Source organism: Pseudophryne corroboree, chromosome 3 (assembly GCF_028390025.1).
Source record: "Pseudophryne corroboree isolate aPseCor3 chromosome 3, aPseCor3.hap2, whole genome shotgun sequence".
NCBI lineage: Eukaryota > Metazoa > Chordata > Amphibia > Anura > Myobatrachidae > Pseudophryne > Pseudophryne corroboree.
This window is the reverse complement of record NC_086446.1, coordinates 176,125,871-176,153,854: the sequence shown is the minus strand read 5'-3', so window position 1 is coordinate 176,153,854 and position 27,984 is coordinate 176,125,871. Positions and strand designations below refer to the sequence as shown.

General features: G+C 47.6%; 1 protein-coding gene across 2 annotated transcripts in view; it reads right to left on the bottom strand.

The window, feature by feature from the left end:
* MTG1 (mitochondrial ribosome associated GTPase 1) overlaps positions 1-27,984 on the bottom strand; it is a 175,107-nt gene that overhangs the window by 132,927 nt on the left and 14,196 nt on the right. For both annotated transcript variants that reach the window (XM_063963414.1, XM_063963413.1), the window contains exon 4: positions 13,546-13,626. In XM_063963414.1, coding sequence (XP_063819484.1) covers positions 13,546-13,626 — 81 coding nt within the window. The remainder of the gene's footprint in view (positions 1-13,545; positions 13,627-27,984) is intronic.

Sequence of the window (27,984 nt, the reverse complement as noted above, 5' to 3'; positions counted from 1 at the left end):
CGTAGGGGGACTGGTTGCTCCTGTCCCTATTTACCACTTGCTCAGCCTTGCTATGCCGCGTTGCCAGGTTTTTATGTATGTCTCTCTGTTCTATCCTGTCGCCCCTTTCCTCTATGATTTCTATGTCTGCTGTCTCTGAGGGGCTCAGTCTGCTCAGCTGGAATGTTCGGGGACTGAACGAAAAAATTAAAAGATCACTAGTCCTGACATAATTTGTCTCTCTGAAACTCATTTGCATGGAGGTAGGGTGTTGGCGCTTAAGAAACCATGGGTTAGTCACGTGTATCATTCCACCTTCTCTAGTAATGCCAGGGGTGTTTCTGTATTGATTAGAAGATCCATACAATTTCACTTGGATGAGTGCAAAACTGACCAATATGGCAGATACGTCTTCTTACGAGCCCATATTAATAGCAGATTGTTTCATATTTTGGCCGTCTATGTCCCCCGCCATATAACAATGAGGTTCTCCGTCACGCTGCCCGTTTTCTGGCCCGGTCCCCTGCTACCCCTGTAATATGTTTAGGGGATTTTAACAATGTTATGGATAGTGTCTTGGACACATAGAGGGAATCGGTTACTTCACCCCCTCCCTTGGCGTCCCCTACTCCGTTCGCGAGACTGGTGGGGGGAGCTGGGGCTGGTGGATGTATGGAGATGTCGTAATCCTACAGCTAATCAATTCTCCTGTCATTCCGCTACCCATCATGCTTTCTCTCGTATCGACTTGGTTTTAGTTTCTCCTGGTTTGTCCCCTGATGTGCTGGCAGTGGACTATCTCCCTAGGGGTATATCGGATCACTCTCCTGTTTCAGTTACAGTTAATGTTGGTTGGGAGCGGGGTGCGAAAAATGTGGAAACTTAATCCCTTTTGGCTAACTTTACTGGGGGAGGGTGCGGATCTGATTGCCGCTTGGGAAGGGTTCCAGGTAGACAATTTACTATACAGTGATCTGCCGCTGAAACATGATGCTTTTAAAGCGTTTCTGCGAGGCTCCTTTATTAAACGGATCTCTGAAGTTAAAGCGTTTAGTAAGAGGGAGGAGGTGCGGTTGAAGTCTTTGTGCCAGCAGTTGGAATCTCAATATCTTATTACCCATTTGCGGTCTGATGAGCTGTTGTGGAGGAGCGCGCAGAGCGAGTGGTCGGATTGTTTATTTGAGAAGTCCAGGCGTAGACTCCTTTTTGCGGGACATGAGCAGTATTTTCGGGCGGAGATGAATGGCAGTTACTTGGCCTTTCTGGCCCGGTCCGAATCCCCTAGAACTGTAATTCAATGTGTGAAAAATTCTGCTGGCCAAATGTGTTATTCTGGCTCAACGGTGACGGAGACGTTCCGTAGTTATTATTCCTCGCTTTATACCTCCCGAGCCAGTTACTCTGGGGATCAGCTTAGGGATTTTTTGGCTCAGCTGACCTTGCCGTGTCTGTCCCGGGAGGACTCTGGGGCCCTGGATGCACCTATTACGCTGGAGGAGGTGGAGGCTGCGATCCTGTCTCTCCCGGCGTCTAAGGCACCGGGATCCGATGGACTTCCGGGTGAAGTCTATAAAAAATACAGTAAATTTTTTGCCCCCTATCTCTTAAAATTGTTTGATTTACTTTTAGAAGGCGGGACTCTCCCGCGCTCTATGGCCGAGGCCAATATAATTGTCCTGTTGAAACCAGGGAAAGACCCCCTGCTCCCCGAGTCTTACCGGCCCATTTCCCTCCTCAATACATATGTCAAGATACTGGCAAAAATCTTGGCATCTCGATTGAATTTGGTAATCACAACAATAATTCACCTGGACCAGACTGGCTTTATGCCGGGTAAGTCCACAGCCCAGAATTTACGTAGATTGTTCTGTCATCTGCAGAGAAGTGATTTGGTGGGGTCGGACGCGATGGTGGTGTCTCTTGACGCGGCCAAAGCGTTCGACTCCGTGAAATGGAAGTATCTGTGGGGGGTGCTGGAGAAATTTGCTTTTGGCCCTCGATTTATTAGGTTTATCCAGTTGTTGTATTCCTTGCCTGTGGCCCGTGTGACAGCCAATGGTTTCACGTCTGAGATTTTTGCGTTGGGGAGGGGCACTCGGCAGGGTTGCCCCCTATCTCCTGCGTTGTTTGCAATTGCTGTGGAACCGTTGGCCGGCCTGTTACGCGCTAGTGGCAGGGTTAGGGGTGTTCAGGTTGGGGGTCACGTGGATGTAGTGGCGCTGTACGCAGATGACATGCTTCTTTTTTTGCAGGACTCTGAAGACTCCTTACAAGCTGTGTTCCAGGTAGTGGAGAATTTTGGTATCTTTTCCGGTCTGCTAATTAATTGGGATAAGTCCCACATTTTTCCCATCTCTGGTCTTCTCCCTGAAAATACACGGGGGGCACATCCTTTGCAATGGACATTGCGGTTCAAGTATTTAGGCATCTGGATTACTCCTATGGCACGTAGCTATGTGGCCCAAAACATAGACCCCATTTTAGCAACATTTAAAGAGAAGGCTCATAGCTGGAGAAAATTACCGCTGTCTGTCCTGGGCCGGGTTAACTTATTTAAAATGGTGATGCAGCCAAAATTCCTTTATGCCCTACACAACTCTCCCGTCTACCTCCCCAAGAAGATCTTTACTGTTATTGAGGGCGTTCTGTCCTCATTTATATGGGGTGGCAGGCCGGCGCAAGTCTCTATCAGGACACTATGCAGATCTCAGCTTTCCGGTAGGGCAAGTCTTCCTGATCTCAGACTATACTATGTGGCGGCACAGCTGTCCCATCTGAGTGAATGGATTGGGGATTCTCTGGGCACAACAATGGGGGGGTTTCTGGCTGAGCGGGCGGGGTGCTCTCCTGCTTTCTCCCTTTCTCCTCTTCAGCTTCTCCTTTCTGGTCTCTCAGCTTCTGGTTTGCCTCCCCTGCTACGTCAAGCCTTGCTTATCTGGCGCTATGCGCATACTTTATATGACTGGGGGGACACGATACCTGTACTCCATTGTGGTTCAATAGTGCATACCCTGAGCTATATGAGATGTCATTAGATAATATATGGATTACTAGAGGAGTCATAGTATTGAATCAACTATACCATAATGGAGTGCTAAAATCATTTCAGCAATTGAGGATCGAATTTGAAGTACCTAACACTGCTTTGTTCCGATATTTTCGGCTTAGGCATGCTGTGCAGACCCAGTTCCCCCACGGCCCACCACTGATTGTTGACTCACCTGTTAGGATGCTTACTTCTCTGAATCAGAGGGGGAAGGTGTCTACCATATATGCTGCTTTAAATAATAGAAGCTATCCCGATCTATTAAATAATCTTCGTACTAAATGGGAGACTGATTTGGGACCTTTGTCCCATGAGCAGTGGCTCCAGATTTTGGGTTCCCTTAAATACACTACGCCATGTATAAGATATAAGCAAGTTTTTTTCTATATTCTGCACAGGGTGTATCGTACCCCAGTCACTATGCAGAGGGCTGGTCTTAGGGATGATTCTAACTGCCCCAGGTACCGGGCTGCCGATGCCGGATTCTAGCACCTGCTTTGGGATTGCCCTGAGATTTCCCTTTTCTGGCGTAAAGTGTGGCGTGATGTGACCATGCCTGCTCCGTCCCTCCCTACCTTAGATCCTGGTATATGCCTATTTGGATTAGATCTCGAGGAAACGCACTCTGTTTTACTGTACAAATATGTCCTGTGTCTCACTATGCTGGCAGAGGTCTGGTTCTCAGCTGATGTACCTAGGGTGGAGCAGTGGAGGGCGTTGGTGAACGAGGTAATTCGTCATGAGAGACATATGACATAAGATACGGGGTTCCACTTCTCGATTTACGGAGAGGTGGGATCGCTGGTGTAGCACGTGGCTGGGCGGGTCGGTATTGAGCACTTGAGCGACATTCTTGATAATATTGATATTCTTTGTCGTGGATATATGTGTGAAAAGAATCAACACGCACACCGAAACGTGAACTGAAAATGTCTGTTTATTGATGGCAATTGTTACAGTTAATTTTACTGTTGTTGTTATGTTTATGTGATGCAAAATTCAATAAAAATCACTTGATTTTAAAAAAAAAACGTGTCAACGCCTTGTCCACCCTAGGGGAGGATTCCCATCGTATCCTGGCCCTAGCAGGGAAAGGATACGCCATGAGAATTCTTTTGGGAAACTGCAGTTTCTTGTCTGGAGATTCCCGCTCTTTTTCACACAATTCATTTGGTTCATGAGAGGGGGGAAATGTTATCTCAGCTTTCTTCCCCTTAAACATGTGTACCCTCGTGTCAGGGACAGATGGGTCATCAGTCTTATGCAAAACATCTTTTATTACAATAATCATATATTGAATACTTTTCTGCCAGTTTTGGCTGTAACTTTGCATCATCGTAGTCGACACTGGAATCAGACTCTGTGTCGGTATCAGTGTCTATTATTTTGGATAGTGGGCGTTTTGAGACTCTGAAGGTCCCTGCGACATAGGGACAGACATGGGTAGATTCCCTGTCTGTTCTCTAATCTTTTGTGCAATAAATTTACCTCAGCACTTAATTCCACATATCCAATCAGGTGTCGGCGTTGTCGACAGAGACACCACCCACACACACATTTGCTCCATCTCCTCCTTAGAAGAGCCTTTTACCTCAGACATGTCGACACACACGTACTGACACACCACACACTCAGGGAATCCTCTTATCTGAAGACAGTTCCCCCACAAGGCCCTTTGGAGAGACAGAGAGAGAGTATGCCAGCACACACCCAGCGCTAACACCCCAGGAAAAACACACAATGTGTTTACCCAGTAGCGCTGTAATACTATTGTTTGCTGCCAATTATGTGCCCCCCCCCCCCCCTCTTCTCTGAAACCCCCTTTTACCGTGGACAAGCAGGGGAGAGTCCGGGAAGCTTCCTCTCAGCTGTGCTGTGGAGAAAATGGCGCTGGTGAGTGCTGAGGGAGAAGCCCCGCCCCCTCGGCGGCGGGCATCTGTCCCGCTTAAATATAATAAAAACTAGCGGGGGTCCTTTATATATACAGTGCCTAGCTGTATATATAGCTCTTTTGCCAGAAATGAGGTTTATATTGCTGCCCAGGGCGTCCCCCCTGCGCCCTGCACCCTTACAGTGACTGCCGTGTGTGAGGTGTGTGGGAGCAATGGCGCACAGCTGCACTGCTGTGCGTTACCTCAGTGAAGATCATGAAGTCTTCTGCCGCCTCTGAAGTCTTCTTTTCTTCTCATACTCACCCGGCTTCTATCTTCCGGCTCTGTGAGGAGGACGGCGGCGCGGCTCCGGGACGAACTCCAGGGTGAGACCTGTGTTCTGACTCCCTCTGGAGCTAATGGTGTCCAGTAGCCTAAGAAGCAGAGCCTTGAAACTCACAGAAGTAGGTCTGCTTCTCTCCCCTCAGTCCCTCGATGCAGGGAGTCTGTTGCCAGCAGGCTCCCTGAAAATAAAAAACCTAACAAATATACTTTCTGTCAGAAAGCTCAGGAGAGCTCTCTGAAAAGCACCCAGTCTCCACTGGGCACAGTATCAAACTGGGGTCTGGAGGAGGGGCATAGAGGGAGGAGCCAGTGCACACCAGATCTAAAGTCTTTCTTAAAGTGCCCATGTCTCCTGCGGAGCCCGTCTATCCCCATGGTCCTTACGGAGTCCCCAGCATCCTCTAGGACGTAAGAGAAAAAAACGAATCGAAAACACACCCGAATCCGACAAAAAAATTTCAGGGAGGTTTTGCCAAAACGCGTCCGAATCCAAAACACGGCCGCGGAACCGAATCCAAAACCAAAACCCGAAAAATTTCCGGTGCACATCACTACTAGCAATACATTACAAAGAAATACTCAGTATGGCTATATGTGATAACAATAGATATAACAAACGCAGTAAACACTGGATGTATATCACAGGGTGTTTGTACCACACAACCCTGACAGTCTGCACTCTTTCTTAAATAACACAGTCCCAGTGACAGGTAGAATACTCAAGTGTCCTATAGGAAGCACAGCACTGGCAGTCAGGCGGTTCTACAGAGGAGGATTTGCGCCAGCAGTCCTAGAAACAGCTCAGCTCTATCTATGATGTCCTCTGGTCAGGAGTGAGGGAGAGATATGCAGCTCCAGGGTGGAGACATCGTAGAAATGGCGCCCTGGGGCTGGGGAGAGGGGCCTCAGGTCCGGCCTGCTCCCCCTGCTGGCATCCCCACTGGGCGTGCGGGTAGTATAGAAAACGGGGGGGGGGGTAAAGGTACAACGTCCCCCCTGACCTGTGCCCCTGATCACCCTGGAGGCTAGTGGAGCAAGCAGCCCAGTAATCTGTGTCCACGCCAGCGCGCGCGTGGCCCGCCTCCTACGGCCGCGCGGGATCGTGGTGCAAAGTACGGCACAGAAGCCCCTTACCTCCCCCTTGTCAGCGGCCCCGCGATCCGGGAGACGGCGCCGTGTGTGTGACTTACATGAGGACAGAGGAAGAAGCCGGCGCCTCCGCTGTAGTGACCCGGCAACCGTGGCGCGGGAGTATACAACGCCGCTGGAGGTGATGGAGCTGCAGCAGGGATGTCAATCAGACACAGCCTGCTGTAGCCCTTTGTATATTCCTCTTCTGCCTTTAAAGTTTAAGCTAAGAATAGGCTGCCTGAGGCAGCCCCCTGTTAAGTGACCTGCTACTGCAGGCACCAACTACAAACTGAGCTCACTGGCATGGAGGCGGGGTTATAGAGGAGGCGGCGCTGTGCATCTTGGGAACAGTCTAAAGCTTTGAGCCTGTTGGTGCCTCGGATCAAGATCCTACTCTACACCCCAATGTTATTCCTTGTGGAGCCCAGTGTACCCCGCAGCCGAAAAGAACATTTACTTTTTTATAAGAAAAAAAAATTTTTATCCGTACATTTAAACTCCCAGGTCTAATGCTGAAGGCATTCAAGGGATTTCTGGCATACAGTATATCAGTAAGATCTATTCCAAAAATAATAAAAATAATTTTATTCATATAGCGCTTTTCCCCCAAAAGACTCTAGGCGCTTTACAGGATCAGGAATAATGCTACATATAGCTAAACAATGCAGTGAGGCAGAGGATAAAGCCAATTCTATACACACATGGTATAGAATATACCCAATGATCATCAGCACTGTGGGCTTTGTGGGAAGAACACTAATATTGCTGCCCAAGCATAATTAGTGTTCATTTTAAGCACTTGCAGCTTGAAATTAACTGGTCTCTTACACATACAAAACACAACTAATTAGCGAGCTGAGCCAACATACATAACCAGTGCCAGGTTAACAATGCGGCGCGATGGAGCTACAGCTCCAGGCCTCCAAATAAAAACAGGCCCATCATCGGCGCTGTAGCGCTGCTCTCCCCCGTCTGCCCGCAGCTCTCCCACGTCTCCCCCCCCAGTCCCTCCTCTCTCAAAGCCGCCGATACCCGTCCCCCCTCTCACAGCCGCCGCTCTCCGTCTCCCCCTCCCTCTTCTCACACAGCCACCATTCACGTCCCCCCTCTCACAGCCGCCTCTCCCCCTCTCTAGCAGCCGCCGCTCACGGCAGGGTCCACCCGGCTCCAGCAAGCGAGGTCTCGCTTGCTGGAGCCGGGTGGACGCTGCTGTGAGCGGCGGCTGTGACATCCTCCAGCGCTGCTCACCCCATCCCCGCCTCGGCTCTCCCCATCTCACTCGACTTTTTTTTAAAGTCGAACTGAGATGGTCGAAAAGGGGGCCAAAACCGTTTTCGGCACAAGCAAATTCATCGACTTGTCGAAAAATTTGGGGTTATATTGAATAGGTCAAATCACGATTCGACCTTAAAAAGTCGAAAACTGACGTCTTTTCGACAGACGGCAGCTTTCGACTTCAATTGAATATACCCCTATGCCTGTGCAGCTAAACCTAGATGGAGACATCACTGAACAAGTGGATACCTTTAAATACCTTGGTTCAACTATCAATAGTCAACAGACAGTCGTTAAAAGCGGTATCACAAGTCGTATAGGTTGTGCCACAGCTGCCTTTGCATCTCTGAAAAAAGCATCTGAAACCAGCAGGACATTTCCATTGCCACAAAAAATAAAGTATTCAATGCATCACTTATAACAAAATTACTTTATGGTTCAGAATCATGGACAATCCTTAAAAATAACCTACAAGGTGTGGCAGTGTGAAGGTAAATTGCATTATTGACACATATGTTCAGAGTGTGACTGGAGGGATCTGCCCACACAGAGGAGAAAATGGAGGTTTTACCACACCTAATGGCCGCTGCAGTGGAGGATCAGTGTGGAAGACTCTGCAGACAGGACAAGCTGGGGCTGCATGTCCAGTCCAAATGGAACTGTGGAAGCTAGTCAGAGTTCAGTATGTGGGGGAGCAGTATTGTATTGTACCATTCCATTTACCTGAAAAGCTGTGTTAGATCCTGTTTGAACACCTAGACACTGCACAAATTTACCCATCTGCCGAGCTAAAAACCCCAAGTCATCACAAAAGCTGGAATGTTTCCAAATGAGGTGCTTATGAAACATACAAGTAAAAGTAACAGACCGCTGGAGAAATTAAAACATCTGAAAACTATGCCAAGAACAAACCACAACTGAATCCTATATTAAAAGGCAGCATTTAAAGTGGTTCGGACATGTCTGCAGAATGGAGCCTAAAAGAATACCATACCAGTGCCTACATAACACACGCCCGGATGGATGGAAAATAGCACATGATGCACCAAAGAAAACATGGCTAGAGCAGATTGCTCAAGATCTTCAACCATTGCACTTCCATATTGATGATGCCAAGCAAGCCGCACTAAACCGATCCCAGTGGTGCATGGTAATTAAGAGATTCCCTGCTTTTGACTGTCACAGTGCTGACAAGCTTTCCATACCGACGGTAACGAAAATTACGTTAAGTCTGGACTTCTAACCAGGTTTAAATGAATGTGCCTATTATCAACTATATTATTTTATACATTTTAGATGGGTTTATGCATGGGAAGTCATACAAATCCCTGATTCCTTCCTGACACCACACAGATTCATGTGTTGGACGCTCATTCAGTTGCATCATTCCATTATAACTAATGATACCACTCCCAGACAGAGAGGCATTAATACCATCCAGTGATTCTACATTACTATCGGGATCCGGTCTCTAGGTCGACCACTATTGGTCGACAGTAACTAGGTCGACAGGGTCTCTAGGTCGACATGAGGGGTAGCAATGTATGTGAAAAAAAGCATAAATGCTACTTTAATACAAAATATTGAAGCCAAAACTGAGGCCCTTTGGGTCACCATAGAAACTGGGAAGAAGGACATTATTCGCATTGGGGTGATCTATAGACCACCAGGCCAGGGGCAGGATTTGGACAGGAACCTATTGTTGGACATCTCTAAAATGGCTTTAAAGGGAGAAGTCATAATCATGGGAGACTTTAATTTACCTGATGTAAATTGGGAGGGGTCTTTTGCAAGTTCATCTACAAGTGGCAAATTTCTACATTCCTTACAGGGAGCATCTCTCAAGCAATTGGTGAGGGAGCACACTCGCAAAGACTCAATATTAGATCTAATTCTTACAAATGGTGATAGGATATCTGATATATATGTGGGTGAGCACCTGGGATCCAGTGATCATCAAGCAGTATGGTTTAGTATAAAGACAGGATCACACTCCTGTCACACAAAAACAAAGGTGTTGGATTTTAGAAATGCTGACTTTGCAAAAATGGGGAGATGTTTAAGTGATTCATTGGCAGACTGGAGGAACTTGGAAGGAGTGCAGGAGAGGTGGAAAAAACTGAAAAGTGCAATACTAAGTGCAACAGACCTTTGTATCAAAATGGTTAGGAAAAGCACCAGGAAAAGGAAGCCAGTGTGGTTCACAAAAGAAGTATCAACTAGTGTGAAAGCAAAAAAGATGGCTTTTAGGAAATACAAACAGACTCAAAATAATAACGACAAAGAGGTGTATCTGGACAGACGGAAGGATGCTAAGAAAGTGATCAGACGTGCAAAGGCAGAATTTGAGGAGAAAATGGCCCAGTCAGTAGATAAAAGGGGCAAAACTTTTTTTAAGTATATAAGTGAAAGGAGAAAATCAAATGGAGGAATAATAAGACTTAAGACAGAGAGTGAGCATTTGGTGGAGGGAGACAAGGCAATAGCAGATCACCTAAATAATTATTTTTGCTCAGTATTTAGTACAGAAGAAGGGATGGGGCCACAGTTAAGTTGCAAGGACATTCATAAAAATAAGGTAGATGAAAATACATTTACAGAGGAGAAGGTCCTAACAGAACTTTCAAAACTAAAAGTGGATAAATCAATGGGACCAGATGGGATACACCCAAGGATACTCAAAGAGCTAAAAGATGTGCTGGTTACACCTTTAACAGAATTATTTAACCAGTCACTAAATACAGGTGCTATTCCAGAGGACTGCAAAAAGAGCAAATGTAGTTCCACTGCACAAAAGTGGAAGCAAGGAAGAAGCAAGTAACTACAGACCAGTAAGCCTTACATCAGTAGTAGGGAAAGTAATGGAAAAACTATTAAAAGAAAGAGTAGTGGAATATCTTAAATCAAACAACGAACAGGATCCAAAACAGCATGGATTTACTGGTGGGAGATCATGCCAAACGAATCTTATTGACTTTTTTGACTCTGTGATGAAAATAATAGATCAAGGGGGAGCTGTAGATGTAGCATATGTAGACTTTAGTAAGGCATTTGACACTGTCCCACATCGCAGACTGCTAAATAAACTTGAAAGCCTGGGGGTGGATTATAAATCAGTTAAATGGATAAGAACCTGGTTAAAGGATAGGAAACAGACAGTCGTAGTTAATGGAGTGCAATCTATGGAGGGAAATGTTACCAGTGGAGTACCCCAGGGATCTGTACTTGGTCCAGTTTTCTTTAATATCTTTGTTGGTGACATTGCAGATGGTATTGAAGGGAAGATATGCCTTTTTGCAGATGATACAAAGATATGCAACAAGGTAGACACACCGGGAGGGGTCAAACAAATGATTAATGATCTAGGTAGGCTTGAGAAATGGTCAAGAACGTGGCAACTACAGTTTAATGCTAAAAAATGCAAAATCATGCACTTGGGTCTCAAAAACCCCAAAGGCTAAGTATAGTATCAAGGGTACTATAATGGAAACTACTGAGGAGGAAAGAGATTTAGGAGTCACTATTTCAAGTGACTTGAAGGCAGGAAAGCAAAGCAACAAAGCAATGAGAAAGGCAAGTCAGATGCTTGGTTGCATAGGGAGAGGAATCAGTAGCAGGAAAAAAGAAGTGATAATGCCACTGTATAGGTCATTGGTGCGGTCCATCTGGAATACTGTGTCCAGTTCTGGAGACCATATCTCCAGAAGGATATTAATACATTAGAGAGTGTACAAAGAAGGGCAACTAAAATGGTGCATGGCCTACATCACAAAACTTACCCGGAAAGGCTAAAATATCTTAACATGTATAGTTTGGAGGAGAGAAGGGAAAGGGGGGACATGATAGAAACTTTCAAATATATCAAGGGTCTTAAAGTTCAGGAGGGAAACATTCTTCAAAGGAAAAGAAGTATTAGAACTCGACGGCATACATTGAGACTGGAGGGGGGGAGGTTCAGGGGAAATTTAAGGAAAAATTACTTCACAGAAAGGGTAGTGGATAAGTGGAATAGCCTCCCATCAGAGGTGGTAGAGGCTAAGACTGTAGGGCAATTTAAACATGCTTGGGACAGGCATATGAATATCCTTACAAAGAATTAAGGTTAAAAAAGGGTTGAGATTGCCTAAAGGATAAAATAAAAAAGGGGCAGACTAGATGGGCCAAGTGGTTCTTATCTGCCGTCAAATTCTATGTTTCTAGGTCGACGTGAGTTTTTCACAATTTTCTTTTCTTTTTTTGAACCTTTTCATACTTAACGATCTACGTGGACTACATTTGGGAATGGTAACCTGTACCGAGCACAGCGGTAGTGGAGCGAGGCACCTTGCCCAAAGCAAAGCGAGCCATGCGAGGGGACACGGTGCACTAATTGGGGTTACCAGTCACTCTAGGAAGAAAACAACACAGAAAAAATCATAAAAACTCATGTTGACCTTTTGACCTGTCGACCTAGACCATGTCGACCTAGAGACCCTGTCGACCAATAGTGGTCGACCTAGACACTATCTACCTTCCATACCACACCCTTACTATCACCCTTGTCACTAGATCAGGCTTTTTCAACCAGTGTGCCGTGGCACACTAGTGTGCCGCGACCAGTTGCAAGGTGTGCCGCGGAGTCAGAGCCACTTACTGCACCTTCAGAGCGATCTGTTGGCCCGGGCTCTTCTTAGAGGATCAGTCATGCCCCGGTCGTGACTTATGCCTTGAAGACGCAGCAGTGTGACATCATAGGTCACAGCCAGCACGTCTCACCACCCAGCCAGCCCACACATACACACACACATCTTCCAGTTCCCACCCGCATAAAAAACGTTCCCTGCTCACCTCATCCACTCCTGCCCGACCGCCCACTGCTCAGTATTCGCTCTCCACTATGAACAACCCCCGCAACTAAAGGACAGGGAGGAGGACAGCTGACAGATAGGGAATAATATTAGTTATCTTATTTCTCCTGTTGGGAGCAATAGGATTTATGTGGGGAGCAAAAGGATTTATGGGTGGGAACAATGTGAATAATTTAACAAGATTTATGTGGGGAGCAATGTGATATATTTTTCTGTGTAGGCCAATTTATGTGTGGAGTTTTATTTACTGTGAGGGCCAATGTGTGTATATGTTTTTTTCTGTGGAGAACTGATGGTGTGCCTTGGCAATTTTCAAATATTGTTTGGTGTACCGCGAGTTAAAAAAGGTTGAAAATCAATGCACTAGATTGTAGTGTCTAACTAACCTTTCAGTGCATAATCCCTAGGTGTCAGTGATACATCATAGCTCCTGTCACAGTAGATGCCCTTTTAACCTTTGCCAACCCGGGTGTAAAAATAGTGTCAGACAAAGCTTTGTATTATATCGTCAGATATTAATTAGATTACATCAAAGTCAAGTTTCCAAAGTAACCCCAATTTGTTAAGGCCTTAATTGTAACTGAATCCCTCCATTGATTTTATTAAGGTAGCCTGTCTGAATTTTCAACTCCTTCTTAGGGGGGTATTCAATTAGTGTTGTTTTTTCAACTGGTTGAAAAAACTGCACTAATTTAAAAAAGTATATTCAATTACGGGCATTTTTGCCCGTTTTTGAATCCATTTTCACCAATGCCGTTTGACTATTTTTTTTTGTCGGATCGGCATGGATTAAAATTGGGCCAAAACATGGGCGAAACACCAGCAAATTCACCAAAACACGTGTATTGGCAGCAAATTCACCGATACACGTGGTTTTTGCCAGTGCCAAATTTTTCGACCAGTCAAAAAAACACGTCACGGGCATTGAATAAAAAAGGCGAAAAAACTTCACTAATTGAATACCCCCCTTATTCACAGGTATTCAGATATTTCCCTATATGCAGGATGCGGGCTATTAAGGGAACATGAAGGAGGCTGGGATTCTACTCACCTGCCGAATGTTTTCTTCCCTAGTGCAATCAGTGTAAATGACCTTTCTGACTCCCTCTTTCTTTAGCTGTGCATCGATCCTCTAGGAAAAACCAAGACAGTAGTAAAAATTGGTAGATATAATGCTCACAGCTTGGAGTAACAACATTAAAGTTTATTATGAATATGTACAAGAGATGTGAAAGATATTCATCGTTTCTGTTGGAATTGTCTTCGCGTGCCACTATTCCGAGACCTCCAAACAGTGGTTCACAATAGACTGTACTGCATACCCCACAAACACAGAATTTCAGTTGGGAGTGCGCACTTCTGATCTAAGTAGCCTGCATCAGGATAATTAAGAAAAAAAATAAGATTTTACTCACCAGTAAATCTATTTCTCGTAGTCCGTAGTGGATGCTGGGACTCCGTAAGGACCATGGGGAATAGTGGCTCCGCAGGAGACTGGGCACAACTAAAAGAAAGCTTTAGGTCTACCTGGTGTGCACTGGCTCCTCCCTCTATGACCCTCCTCCAGACCTCAGTTAGGATACTGTGCCCGGAAGAGCTGACACAATAAGGAAGGATTTTGAATCCCGGGTAAGACTCATACCAGCCACACCAATCACACCGTATAACTCGTGATACTATACCCAGTTAACAGTATGAACAACAACTGAGCCTCTCAACAGATGGCTCAACAATAACCCTTTAGTGAAACAATAACTATATACAAGTATTGCAGACAATCCGCACTTGGGATGGGCGCCCAGCATCCACTACGGACTACGAGAAATAGATTTACCGGTGAGTAAAATCTTATTTTCTCTGACGTCCTAAGTGGATGCTGGGACTCCGTAAGGACCATGGGGATTATACCAAAGCTCCCAAACAGGCGGGAGAGTGCGGATGACTCTGCAGCACCGAATGGGCAAACTCTAGGTCCTCCTCAGCCAGGGTGTCAAACTTGTAGAATTTAGCAAATGTGTTTGACCCCGACCAAGAAGCTGCTCGGCAAAGTTGTAGAGCCGAGACCCCTCGGGCAGCCGCCCAAGAAGAGCCCACCTTCCTCGTGGAATGGGCTTTCACTGATTTAGGATGCGGCAGTCCAGCCGCAGAATGTGCAAGCTGAATCGTACTACAGATCCAGCGAGCAATAGTCTGCTTTGAAGCAGGAGCACCCAGCTTGTTCGGTGCATACAGGATAAACAACGAGTCAGTTTTCCTGACACTAGCTGTCCTGGAAACATAAATTCTCAGGGCCCTGACTACGTCCAACAGCTTGGAAGCCTCCAAGTCTTTAGTAGCCGCAGGCACCACGATAGGTTGGTTCAAATGAAAGGCTGATACCACCTTAGGGAGAAACTGGGGACGAGTCCTCAATTCTGCCCTATCCATATGGAAAATCAGATAAGGGCTTTTACATGACAAAGCCGCCAATTCTGACACACGCCTGGCCGAAGCCAAGGCCAACAGCATGAACACTTTCCACGTGAGATATTTTAATTCCACGGTTTTAAGTGGCTCAAACGAATGTGACTTTAGGAAATCCAACACCACTTTGAGATCCCAAGGTGCCACTGGAGGCACAAAAGGGGGCTGAATATGCAGCACTCCCTTAACAAAAGTCTGAACTTCAGGTAGTGAAGCCAGTTCTCTCTGGAAGAAAATCGATAGAGCCGAAATCTGGACCTTAATGGAACCCAATTTTAGGCCCATAGTCACCCCTGACTGTAGGAAGTGCAGAAAACGGCCCAGCTGAAATTCCTCCGTTGGGGCCTTCCTGGCCTCACACCACGCAACATATTTTCGCCAAATGCGGTGATAATGGTTTGCGGTCACTTCTTTCCTAGCTTTAATCAGCGTAGGAATGACTTCCTCCGGAATGCCCTTTTCCTTCAGGATCCTGTGTTCAACCGCCATGCCGTCAAACGCAGCCGCGGTAAGTCTTGGAACAGACAGGGCCCCTGCTGCAGCAGGTCCTGTCTGAGCGGCAGAGGCCATGGGTCCTCTGAGATCATTTCTTGAAGTTCCGGGTACCAAGCTCTTCTTGGCCAATCCGGAACAATGAGTATAGTTCTTACTCCTCTTCTCCTTATTATCCTCAGTACCTTGGGTATGAGAGGAAGAGGAGGGAACACATAAACCGACCGGTACACCCACGGTGTCACTAGAGCGTCCACAGCTATCGCCTGAGGGTCTCTTGACCTGGCGCAATATCTTTCTAGCTTTTTGTTTAGGCGGGACGCCATCATGTCCACCTGTGGCCTTTCCCAACGGTTTACAATCAGTTGGAAGACTTCTGGATGAAGTCCCCACTCTCCCGGGTGGAGGTCGTGCCTGCTGAGGAAGTCTGCTTCCCAGTTGTCCACTCCCGGAATGAACACTGCTGACAGTGCTAACACGTGATTTTCCGCCCATCGGAGAATCCTTGTGGCTTCTGCCATCGCCGTCCTGCTTCTTGTGCCGCCCTGTCGGTTTACATGGGCGACTGCCGTGATGTTGTCTGACTGGATCAGTACCGGCTGGTTTTGAAGCAGGGGTTTTGCCTGACTTAGGGCATTGTAAATGGCCCTCAGTTCCAGAATATTTATGTGTAGGGAAGTCTCCTGACTTGACCATAGTCCTTGGAAGTTTCTTCCCTGTGTGACTGCCCCCCAGCCTCGAAGGCTGGCATCCGTGGTCACCAGGACCCAGTCCTGTATGCCGAATCTGCGGCCCTCTTGAAGATGAGCACTTTGCAGCCACCACAGCAGAGACACCCTGGTCCAGTGATGCACCGACACCTGTTTTGGTTTTAGGAGGTCTCTGACTAGAGATGACAGCTCCTTGTCCTTCTCCTCCGGGAGAAACACTTTTTTCTGTTCTGTGTCCAAAACCATCCCCAGGAACAGTAGACGTGTCGTAGGGACCAGCTGTGACTTTGGAATATTTAGAATCCCACCGTGCTGTTGTAGCACCTCCCGAGATAGTGCTACCCCGACCAACAACTGCTCCCTGGACCTCGCCTTTATCAGGAGATCGTCCAAGTACGGGATAATTAAAACTCCCTTTTTTCGAAGGAGTATCATCATTTCGGCCATTACCTTGGTAAATACCCTCGGTGCCGTGGACAGACCAAACGGCAACGTCTGGAATTGGTAATGACAATCCTGTACCACAAATCTGAGGTACTCCTGGTGAGGATGGTAAATGGGGACATGCAGGTAAGGTAAGATGTCCAGTGATACCATGTAATCCCCCTCGTCCAGGCTTGCAATAACCGCCCTGAGCGATTCCATCTTGAACTTGAATTTTTTTATATATGTGTTCAAGGATTTCAAATTTAAAATGGGTCTCACCGAACCGTCCGGTTTCGGTACCACAAACATTGTGGAATAGTAACCCCGTCCTTGTTGAAGGAGGGGCACCTTGACTATCACCTGCTGGGAATACAGCTTGTGTATTGCCTCTAACACTGCCTCCCTGCCTGAGGGAGTTGTAGGCAAGGCAGATTTGAGGAAACGGCGGGGGGGAGATGTCTCGAATTCCAGCTTGTACCCCTGAGATACTACTTGAAGGATCCAGGGATCCACCCGTGAGCGAGCCCACTGATTGCTGAAGTTTTTGAGACGGGCCCCCACCGTACCTGGCTCCGCCTGTGGAGCCCCAGCGTCATGTGGCGGACTTGGAGGAAGCGGGGGAGGACTTTTGCTCCTGGGAACTGGCTGTATGCTGCAGCTTTTTCCCTCTACCTCTGCCTCTGGGCAGAAAGGACGCGCCTTTAACCCGCTTGCCCTTATGGGGCCAAAAGGACTGTACCTGATAATACGGTGCTTTCTTTGGCTGTGAGGGAACATGGGGTAAAAATGCTGACTTGTTGCTGTGGAAACGAGGTCCGAGAGACAATCCCCGAACAACTCCTCACCCTTATAAGGCAAAACTTCCATGTGCCTTTTAGAATCTGCATCACCTGTCCACTGCCGAGTCCATAACCCTCTCCTGGCAGAAATGGACATTGCACTTATTTTAGATGCCAGCCGGCAAATATCCCTCTGTGCATCTCTCATGTATAAGACTGCGTCTTTAATATGCTCTACGGTTAGCAATATAGTGTCCCTGTCTAGGGTATCAATATTTTCCGACAGGGAATCTGACCACGCAGCTGCAGCACTGCACATCCATGCTGAAGCAATAGCTGGTCTCAGTATAATACCTGTGTGTGTATATACAGACTTCAGGATAGCCTCCTGCTTCCTATCAGCAGGCTTCTTTAGGGCGGCCGTATCCGGAGACGGTAGTGCCACCTTCTTTGACAAGCGTGTGAGCGCTTTATCCACCCTAGGGGATGTTTCCCAACGTGACCTATCCTCTGGCGGGAAAGGGTACGTCGTTAGTAACCTTTTAGAAATTACCAGTTTCTTATCGGGGGAAGCCCACGCTTCTTCACACACTTCATTTAATTCCTCAGATGGGGGAAAAACTACTGGTAGTTTTTTCTCTCCAAACATAATACCCTTTTTTTGTGGTTCCTGGGATAACATCAGAAATGTGCAACACATTTTTCATTGCCTCAATCATGTAACGTGTGGCCCTATTGGAAGTTACATTAGTCTCATCGTCGTCGACACTGGAGTCAGTATCCGTGTCGACATCTGTGTCTGCCATCTGAGGTAGCGGGCGTTTTAGAGCCCCTGATGGCTTTTGAGACGCCTGGGCAGGCACAGGCTGAGAAGCCGGCTGTCCCATATTTGGTATGTCGTCAAACCTTTTATGTAAGGAGTTGACACTTTCACGTAATTCCTTCCACAAGTCCATCCACTCAGGTGTCGGCCCCGCAGGGGGTGACATCACATTTATCGCATCTGCTCCGCCTCCACATAAGCCTCCTCATCAAACATGTCGACACAGCCGTACCGAAACACCACACACACACAGGGAATGCTCTGACAGAGGACAGGACCCCACAAAGCCCTTTGGGGAGACAGAGAGAGAGTATGCCAGCACACACCAGAGCGCTATATAACACAGGGATGAACACTATAACTGAGTGATTTTCCCTTATAGCTGCTTATATATATACTGCTGCGCCTAAATTTAGTGCCCCCCCTCTCTTTTTTACCCTTTGTAGTCTTGAAACTGCAGGGGAGAGCCTGGGAGTGATCCTTCCAGCGGAGCTGTGAGGGAAAAATGGCGCCAGTGTGCTGAGGGAGAAAGCCCCGCCCCTTTTTCGGCGGACTTCTCCCGCTTTTTTATGGATCTCTGGCAGGGGTATTTTTCACATATATAGCCTCTAGGACTATATATTGTGATTTTTTTGCCAGCCAAGGTGTTAATATTGCTGCTCAGGGCGCCCCCCCCCCAGCGCCCTGCACCCATCAGTGACCGGAGTGTGAGGTGTGCATGAGGAGCAATGGCGCACAGCTGCAGTGCTGTGCGTTACCTTGTTGAAGACCGAAGTCTTCTGCCGCCGATTTTCAGGACCATCTTCTTGCTTCTGGCTCTGTAAGGGGGACGGCGGCGCGGCTCCGGGACCGGACGATCGAGGTCGGGCCCTGTGTTCGATCCCTCTGGAGCTAATGGTGTCCAGTAGCCTAAGAAGCCCAAGCTAGCTGCAAGCAGGTAGGTTCGCTTCTTCTCCCCTTAGTCCCTCGTAGCAGTGAGTCTGTTGCCAGCAGATCTCACTGAAAATAAAAAAAACTAAAATATACTTTCTTTTCTAGGAGCTCAGGAGAGCCCCTAGTGTGCATCCAGCTCAGTCGGGCACAAGATTCTAACTGAGGTCTGGAGGAGGGTCATAGAGGGAGGAGCCAGTGCACACCAGGTAGACCTAAAGCTTTCTTTTAGTTGTGCCCAGTCTCCTGCGGAGCCGCTATTCCCCATGGTCCTTACGGAGTCCCAGCATCCACGTAGGACGCCAGAGAAATAAGATTTTACTTACCGGTAAATCTATATCTCGTAGTCCGTAGTGGATGCTGGGGACTTCGTAAGGACCATGGGGAATAGATGGGCTCCGCAGGAGACATGGGCACTTTAAGAAAGAATTTAGATTCTGGTGTGCTCTGGCTCCTCCCTCTATGTCCCTCCTCCAGACCTCAGTTAGAGAAACTGTGCCCGGAAGAGCTGACAGTACAAGGAAAGGATTTTGGAAATCCAGGGCAAGACTCATACCAGCCACACCAATCACACCGTATAACTTGTGATAAACTTACCCAGTCAACAGTATGAACAACAACAGAGCATCAGTTCAACCCTGATGCAACAATAACATAGCCCTTATTGCAGCAATAACTATATACAAGTATTGCAGAAGAAGTCCGCACTTGGGACGGGCGCCCAGCATCCACTACGGACTACGAGAAATAGATTTACCGGTAAGTAAAATCTTATTTTCTCTAACATCCAAGTGGATGCTGGAGACTCCGTAAGGACCATGGGGATTATACCAAAGCTCCCAAACGGGCGGGAGAGTGCGGATGACTCTGCAGCACAGATTGAGCAAACAATAGGTCCTCATCAGCCAGGGTATCAAAGTTGTTGAACTTTGCAAAAGTGTTTGAACCTGACCAAGTAGCAGCTCGGCATAGTTGTAATGCCGAGACCTCTCGGGCAGCCGCCCAAGACGAGCCCACCTTCCTAGTGGAATGGGCTTTAACTGATTTTGGCAGCGGCAATCCAGCCGCAGAATGAGCCTGCTGAATCGTGTTACAGATCCAGCGAGCAATAGTCTGCTTTGAAGCAGGAGCACCCAGCTTGTTGGATGCATACAGGATAAACAGCGACTCCGTTTTCCTGACTCTAGCCGTTCTGGCTACATAAACCTTCAAAGCCCTGACCACATCCAGTAACTCGGAATCCTCCAAGTCACAAGTAGCCACAGGCACCACAATAGGTTGGTTCATATGAAAAGATGACACCACTTTTGGCAGAAATTGTGGACGGGTCCGCAATTCTGCTCTATCCATATGGAAAACCAGATAGGGGCTTTTATGTGACAAAGCCGCTAATTCTGACACACGCCTAGCCGAAGCCAAGGCTAATAGCATGACCACCTTCCACGTGAGATATTTTAACTCCACCGTTTTAAGTGGTTCAAACCAGTGTGATTTCAGGAAACTTAACACCACGTTAAGATCCCAAGGTGCCACTGGAGGCACAAAAGGAGGCTGAATATGCAGCACTCCCTTTACAAACGTCCGAACTTCTGGTAGAGAAGCCAACGCTTTTTGAAAGAAAATGGATAGGGCCGAAACCTGGACCTTAATGGAGCCCAATTTTAGGCCCAAATTCACTCCTGACTGTAGGAAGTGAAGGAAACGGCCCAGCTGGAATTCCTCTGTAGGAGCATTCCTGGCCTCACACCAAGAAACATATTTTCGCCATATACGGTGATAATGTTTCGCTGTCACGTCCTTCCTAGCCTTTATCAGCGTAGGAATGACCTCGTCCGGAATGCCCTTTTCTGCTAGGATCCGGCGTTCAACCGCCATGCCGTCAAACGCAGCCGCGGTAAGACTTGGAACAGACAGGGCCCCTGTTGCAACAGGTCCTGTCTTAGAGGAAGAGGCCACGGGTCCTCTGTGAGCATTTCATGCAGATCTGGATACCAGGTCCTTCGTGGCCAATCTGGAACAATGAGGATTGTTCTCACCCCTCATTTTCTTATTATCCTCAGCACCTTGGGAATGAGAGGAAGAGGAGGAAATACATAGACCGACTGGAACACCCACGGTGTCACCAGGGCGTCTACCGCTATTGCTTGAGGGTCTCTTGACCTGGCGCAATACCTCTGTAGTTTTTTGTTGAGGCGGAATGCCATCATGTCCACCTGTGGCAGTTCCCACCGATATGTGATCTGTGTGAAGACTTCCTGATGAAGTCCCCACTCTCCCGGGTGGAGGTCGTGTCTGCTGAGGAAGTCTGCTTCCCAGTTGTCCACTCCCGGGATGAACACTCCTGACAGAGCGCTTACGTGATTCTCCGCCCAGCGAAGAATTCTGGTGGCTTCTGCCATCGCCACTCTGCCCCTTGTGCCGCCTTGGCGGTTCACCTGAGCCACTGCGGTGATGTTGTCTGACTGAATCAGAACCGGATGGTCGCGAAGCAAGTGCTCCGCTTGACATAGGGCGTTGTATACGGACCTTAGTTCCAGGATGTTGATGTGAAGGCAAGTCTCTTGACTTGACCACAGACCTTGGAAATTTCTTCCCTGTGTGACTGCTCCCCACCCTCGGAGGCTAGCGTCCGTGGTCACCAGGACCCAGTCCTGAATTCCGAATCTGCGTCCCTCTAGAAGGTGAGAACTCTGCAGCCACCACAGGAGTGACACCCTGGCCCTGGGGGACAGGGTGATTAACTGATGCATCTGAAGATGTGATCCGGACCACTTGTCCAGTAAGTCCCATTGGAAGGTCCTCGCATGGAACCTGCCGAAGGGAATGGCCTCGTATGATGCCACCATCCTTCCCAGGACACGAGTGCAGTGATGCACTGACACCTGTTTTGGTTTTAATAGATTCCTGACCAGTGTCATGAGCTCCTGAGCTCTCTCTATCGGGAGATAAACCCTTTTCTGGTCTGTGTCAAGAATCATGCCTAGGAAAGGCAGATGAGCCGTAGGAACCAACTGCGACTTTGGAATATATAGAATCCAGCCGTGTTGCCGTTACACTTCCAGAGAAAGTGATATGCTGTTCAGCAACTGCTCTCTTGATCTCGCTTTTATGAGGAGATCGTCCAAGTACGGGATAATTGTGACACCTTGCTTCCGCAGGAGCACCATCATTTCCGCCATTACCTTGGTGAAGATTCTCGGGGCCGTGGAGAGACCAAACAGCAACGTCTGAAATTGGTAATGACAATCCTGTACCGCAAATCTGAGGTACGCCTGATGAGGTGGATAAATGGGGACATGAAGGTATGCATCCTTTATGTCCAGAGTCACCATAAAATCTCCCCCTTTTAGGCTTGCGATGACCGCTCTTAGCGATTCCATCTTGAACTTGAACCTTTTCAGGTATATGTTCAGGGATTTTAAATTCAATATGGGTCTGACCGAACCGTCCGGTTTCGGGACTACAACATGGTCGAATAATAACCCCCTCCTTGTTGAAGGAGGGGAACCTTGACCACCACCTGTTGAAGATACAATTTGTGAATTGCAGTTAACACTATTTCCCTCTCGTGGGGGGAAGCCGGCAGGGCCGTCGGTGAGGGGGCATCTCATCAAAGTCCAGCTTGTATCCCTGAGACACAATATCTATTGCCCAGGGATCCAACAGCGAGTGAACCCACTTGTGGCTGAAATTACGAAGACGTGCCCCCACCGGTCCTAGCTCCGCCTGTGGAGCCCCAGCGACATGCGGTGGATTTTGTAGAGGCCAGAGAGGACTTCTGTTCCTGGGAACTAGCTGTGTTGTGCAGCTTCTTTCCTCTGCCCCTGCCTCTGGCAAGAAAGGACGCACCTCGGACTTTCTTGTTTCTTTGTGTTCGAAAGGCTGCATTTGATAATGTCGTGCTTTCCTAGACTGTGCAGGAATATAAGGCAAAAGATCAGAATTACCAGCTATAGCTGTGGAGACCAGTTCCGAGATCCCTTCTCCACACAATCCTCAGCCTTCCATATGCCTCTTAAGTCGGCATCACCTGTCCATTGCATATTCTACAGGACACGTCAAGCAGAAATCGACATAGCGTCGACTCTAGAACCCAGTAGACTAATGTCTCTGTGGGCATGTTTAATATATATATATATCTTAAGACAGCATCTTTAATATATATATCTATATATATCTATATATATATATATATATATATATACATACTAGGGTCTCAATCTCTGCTGATAAGGTACCTGTCCACGCTGCTACAGCGCTAATAAACCCATGCCGACACAATCGCCGGTCTGAGTAGTGTACCAGAATGTGCACGCTATCTGCAGGATCCCTGAGGATAGCTGTTAAGTTAGGGCTACCTTTTTGGCAAACGTGACACCCTAGGGGAAGATTCCCATCGTATCCTGGCCCTAGTAGGGAAAGGATATTCCCTGAGAATTCTTTGTGGGAAACTGCAGTCTCTTGTCTGGAGATTCCCGCTCTTTTTCATCATGAGAGGAGGGAAATTTACCTCAGCTTTCTTCCCCTTAAACATGTGTACCCTTGTGTCAGGGACAGATGAGTCATCAGTGATATGCAAATCATCTTTTATTACAATAATCATATATTGAATACTTTCCTGCCATTTTGGCTGTAACTTTGCATTATCGTAGTCGACACTGGAGTCAGACCCTGTGTCGATATCAGTGTCTATTATTTTGGATAGTGAGCATTGAGAGACTCTGAAGGTCTCTGCGACATAGGGACAGACATGGGTAGATTCCCTGTCTGTTCTCTAATCTTTTGTGCAATAAATTCACCTTAGCACTTAATTACACATATCCAAACAGGTGTCGGCGTTGTCGACGGAGACACCCCTCACACACACATTTGCTCCATCTTCTCCTTAGGGGAGCCTTTTACCTCAGACATGTCGACACACACGTACCGACACACCACACACTCAGGGAATGCTCATCTGAAGACAATTCCCCCACAAGGCCCTTTGGAGAGACAGAGAGAGAGTATGCCAGCACACACCCCAATGCTATTAACCCAGGAATAACACAGTAACTTAATGTTAACCCAGTAGCTTATGTTTATATTGATTTTTGCACCTAATTATGTGCCCCCCCCCCCTCTCTTTTTAACCTCTTCTACCGTGTATCTGCAGGGGAGAGGCTGGGGAGCTTCCTCTCAGCGATGCTGTGGAGAAAAAACATGGCGCTGGCGAGTGCTGAGGAAGAAGCCCCGCCCCCTCAACGGCGGGCTTCTGTCCCGCTTAAATATACATTTACTTGGCGGGGGCTCATACATATATACAGTGCCCAACTGTATATATGCTAAACTTTTGCCAAAGAGGTCCCAATTGCTGCCCAGGGCGTCTCCCCCCCCCCCTGCGCCCTGCACCCTTACAGTGACCGGAGTATGTGAGGGGTGTGTGGGAGCAATGGCGCCCAGCTGCAGTGCTGTGCGCTACCCTCAGTGAAGACTGGAGTCTTCTGCCGCCGATTTCGAAGTCTTCTTGCTTCTTATGCTCACCCGGCTTCTGTTTTCCGGCTCTGCGAGGGGGAGAGCGGCGCGGCTCTGGGATCGGACGACGAGGGTGAGATCCTGTGTACGATCCCTCTGGAGCTAATGGTGTCCAGTAGCCTAAGAAGCAGGACCTATCTTCAGAGAGTAGAGCTGCTTCTCTCCCCTCAGTCCCACGATGCAGGGAGTCTGTTGCCAGCAGAGCTCCCTAAAAATAAAAAACCTAACAAAATACTTTCTTACAGCAAGCTCAGGAGAGCTCACTGAACAGCACCCAGCTCGTCCGGGCACAGATTCAAACTGAGGTCTGGAGGAGGGACATAGAGGGAGGAGCCAGAGCACACCAGAATCTAAATTCTTTCTTAAAGTGCCCATGTCTCCTGCGGAGCCCGTCTATTCCCCATGGTCCTTACGGAGTCCCCAGCATCCACTAGGACGTTAGAGAAAAAACAAGAGACTATCTGTGACCTCATTGCGGAGCATGATTAATGGAGACAACAGACTCCAGTGAAACAAACTGAACAGAGAAAAACCAATAACCTTACACTGCACTTAGGTAACACTGATGACACAAGTAAAACGGAAGTGGAAAATGAGAATTAAGACATTGGGGGAAATGTAATAGGGTGTGAGAATCAGGAAGTGAGGGATTTTGTGAGAGTTCTGTTTATTAAACTGGCAAAACCAGGTTGATAAAAAAAAAAAACAGAACTCTCACAAAACCTCTCACTTCCTGATTCTCACACCCTATTACATTCCCCCCATTGTGTTTTCCAACCATTAAACCATTGTTTTCTGAAGACCTTACATGCTGCTTTCATGAGATGTTACATTGCGTGGCAACCCATGCTCTATGGCATGTGTAATCAGTCTCTGTGAATATTAGACAGTACTGTTCAGTTCCCTCTTCAGCCCTGAATTCCACTGCAATTCGATTTAATTTAGCAAATGAGATAATTGGTACAATAGGGAAAGCTGAGTACATTGATTTCCAGAGGGTACGCTGCATTCTATACTAACCTCAAGAAAAGGAGGTCTGTATTAAAATAAGAATTTACTTACCGATAATTCTATTTCTCGGAGTCCGTAGTGGATGCTGGGGTTCCTGAAAGGACCATGGGGAATAGCGGCTCCGCAGGAGACAGGGCACAAAAAGTAAAGCTTTCCGATCAGGTGGTGTGCACTGGCTCCTCCCCCTATGACCCTCCTCCAGACTCCAGTTAGGTACTGTGCCCGGACGAGCGTACACAATAAGGGAGGAATTTTGAATCCCGGGTAAGACTCATACCAGCCACACCAATCACACTGTACAACCTGTGATCTGAACCCAGTTAACAGTATGATAACAGCGGAGCCTCTGAAAAGATGGCTCACAACAACAATAACCCGATTTAGTTAGCAATAACTATGTACAAGTATTGCAGATAATCCGCACTTGGGATGGGCGCCCAGCATCCACTACGGACTCCGAGAAATAGAATTATCGGTAAGTAAATTCTTATTTTCTCTATCGTCCTTGTGGATGCTGGGGTTCCTGAAAGGACCATGGGGATTATACCAAAGCTCCCAAACGGGCGGGAGAGTGCGGATGACTCTGCAGCACCGAATGAGAGAACTCCAGGTCCTCTTTTGCCAGGGTATCAAATTTGTAGAATTTTACAAACGTGTTCTCCCCCGACCACGTAGCTGCTCGGCAAAGTTGTAATGCCGAGACCCCTCGGGCAGCCGCCCAAGATGAGCCCACCTTCCTTGTGGAATGGGCCTTAACAGATTTAGACTGTGGCAGGCCTGCCACAGAATGTGCAAGTTGAATTGTGCTACCAATCCCACGAGCAATCGACTGCTTAGACGCAGAAGCACCCAGCATTGTTGGGTGCATACAGGATAAACAGCAAGTCAGATTTCCTGACTCCAGCCAACCTGGAAACTATATTTTCAGGGCCCTGATAACATCCAGCAACTTGGAGTCCTCCAAGTCCCTAGTAGCCGCAGGTACCACAATAAGCTGGTTCAGATGAAACGCTGACACCACCTTAAGGAGAAACTGGGGACGAGTCCGCAGCTTTGCTCTGTCCGAATGGACAATCAGATATGGCTTTGTGAGATAAAGCCGCCAATTCTGACACTCGCCTGGCCGAGGCCAGGACCAACAGCATGTTCATTTTCCATGTGAGATATATCAAATCCACAGATTTGAGTTGTTTAAACCAATGTGATTTTTTAGGAATCCCAAAACTACGTTGAGATCGCCCAGTGCCACTGGAGACATCAAAGGGGCTGTATATGCAGTACTCCCTTAACAACTTCTGGACTTCAGGAACTGAAGCCAATTTCTTTCTGGAAGAAAATCAACAGGCCGAAATTTGAACCTTAATGGACCCAATTTGAGACCCATAGACACTCCTGTTTGCAGGAAATGTAGAAATTAACCTAGTTGAAATTCTTCCGTGGAGCCTTCCTGGACTCACACCCTGGCACATATTTTCACCTAAGTGGTGATAATGTTGTGCGGTCACCTCCTTCCTGGCTCTGACCAGGGTAGGGATGACCTCTTCCGGAATGCCTCTTTCCCTTAGGATCCGGCGTTCACCCGCCTTGGCGTCAACGCAGCTGCGGTAAGTCCCGGAACAGACACGGTTCTTGCCGAATCAAGACCCTTCTTAGTATCTCTTGAAGTTCCGGGAACCAAGTCCTTCTTGGCCAAACCGGAGCCACGAGTATAGTTCTTACTCCTCTCCTTCCTATCATTTTCAATACATTGGGTATGAAAAGCAGAGGATGGAACACATACACCGACTGGTACACCGACGGTGTTACCAGAGCGTCCCAGCTATTGCCTGAGTGTCTCTTGACCTGGCGCTTCAGGTGGGACGCCATCATAACCACCTTTGGTCTTTCCCAACGGTTTACAATCATGTGGAAACTTCCAGATTAAGTTTCCACTTTTCCGGGTGGAATTCATTTATGCTGAGGAAATCTTCCCAGTTGCCCACTCCCGGAATGAACACTGCTGACAGTGTTATCACATGATTTTCCGCCCAGCGAAGAATCCTTGCTGTCATTGCCCTCCTGCTTCTTGTGTCGCCCCGTCTGATAACGTGGGCGACCGCCATGATGATGTCCTACTGGATCAGCACCGGTTGACTTTGAAGCAGGAGTCTTCCTAGGCTCAGAGCATTGTAAATTGCCCTTAGCTCCAGTATATTCATGTGGAGAGAAGTCTCCAGACTTGACCACACTTCCTTGGAAAATTTTTTCCCTGTGTGACTACTCCCCAGCCTCTCAGGCTGGTATCCGTGGTCCCCAGAACACAGTCCTGAATGCTGAGTGTGCTGCCCTCTAAAAGATGAGCACTC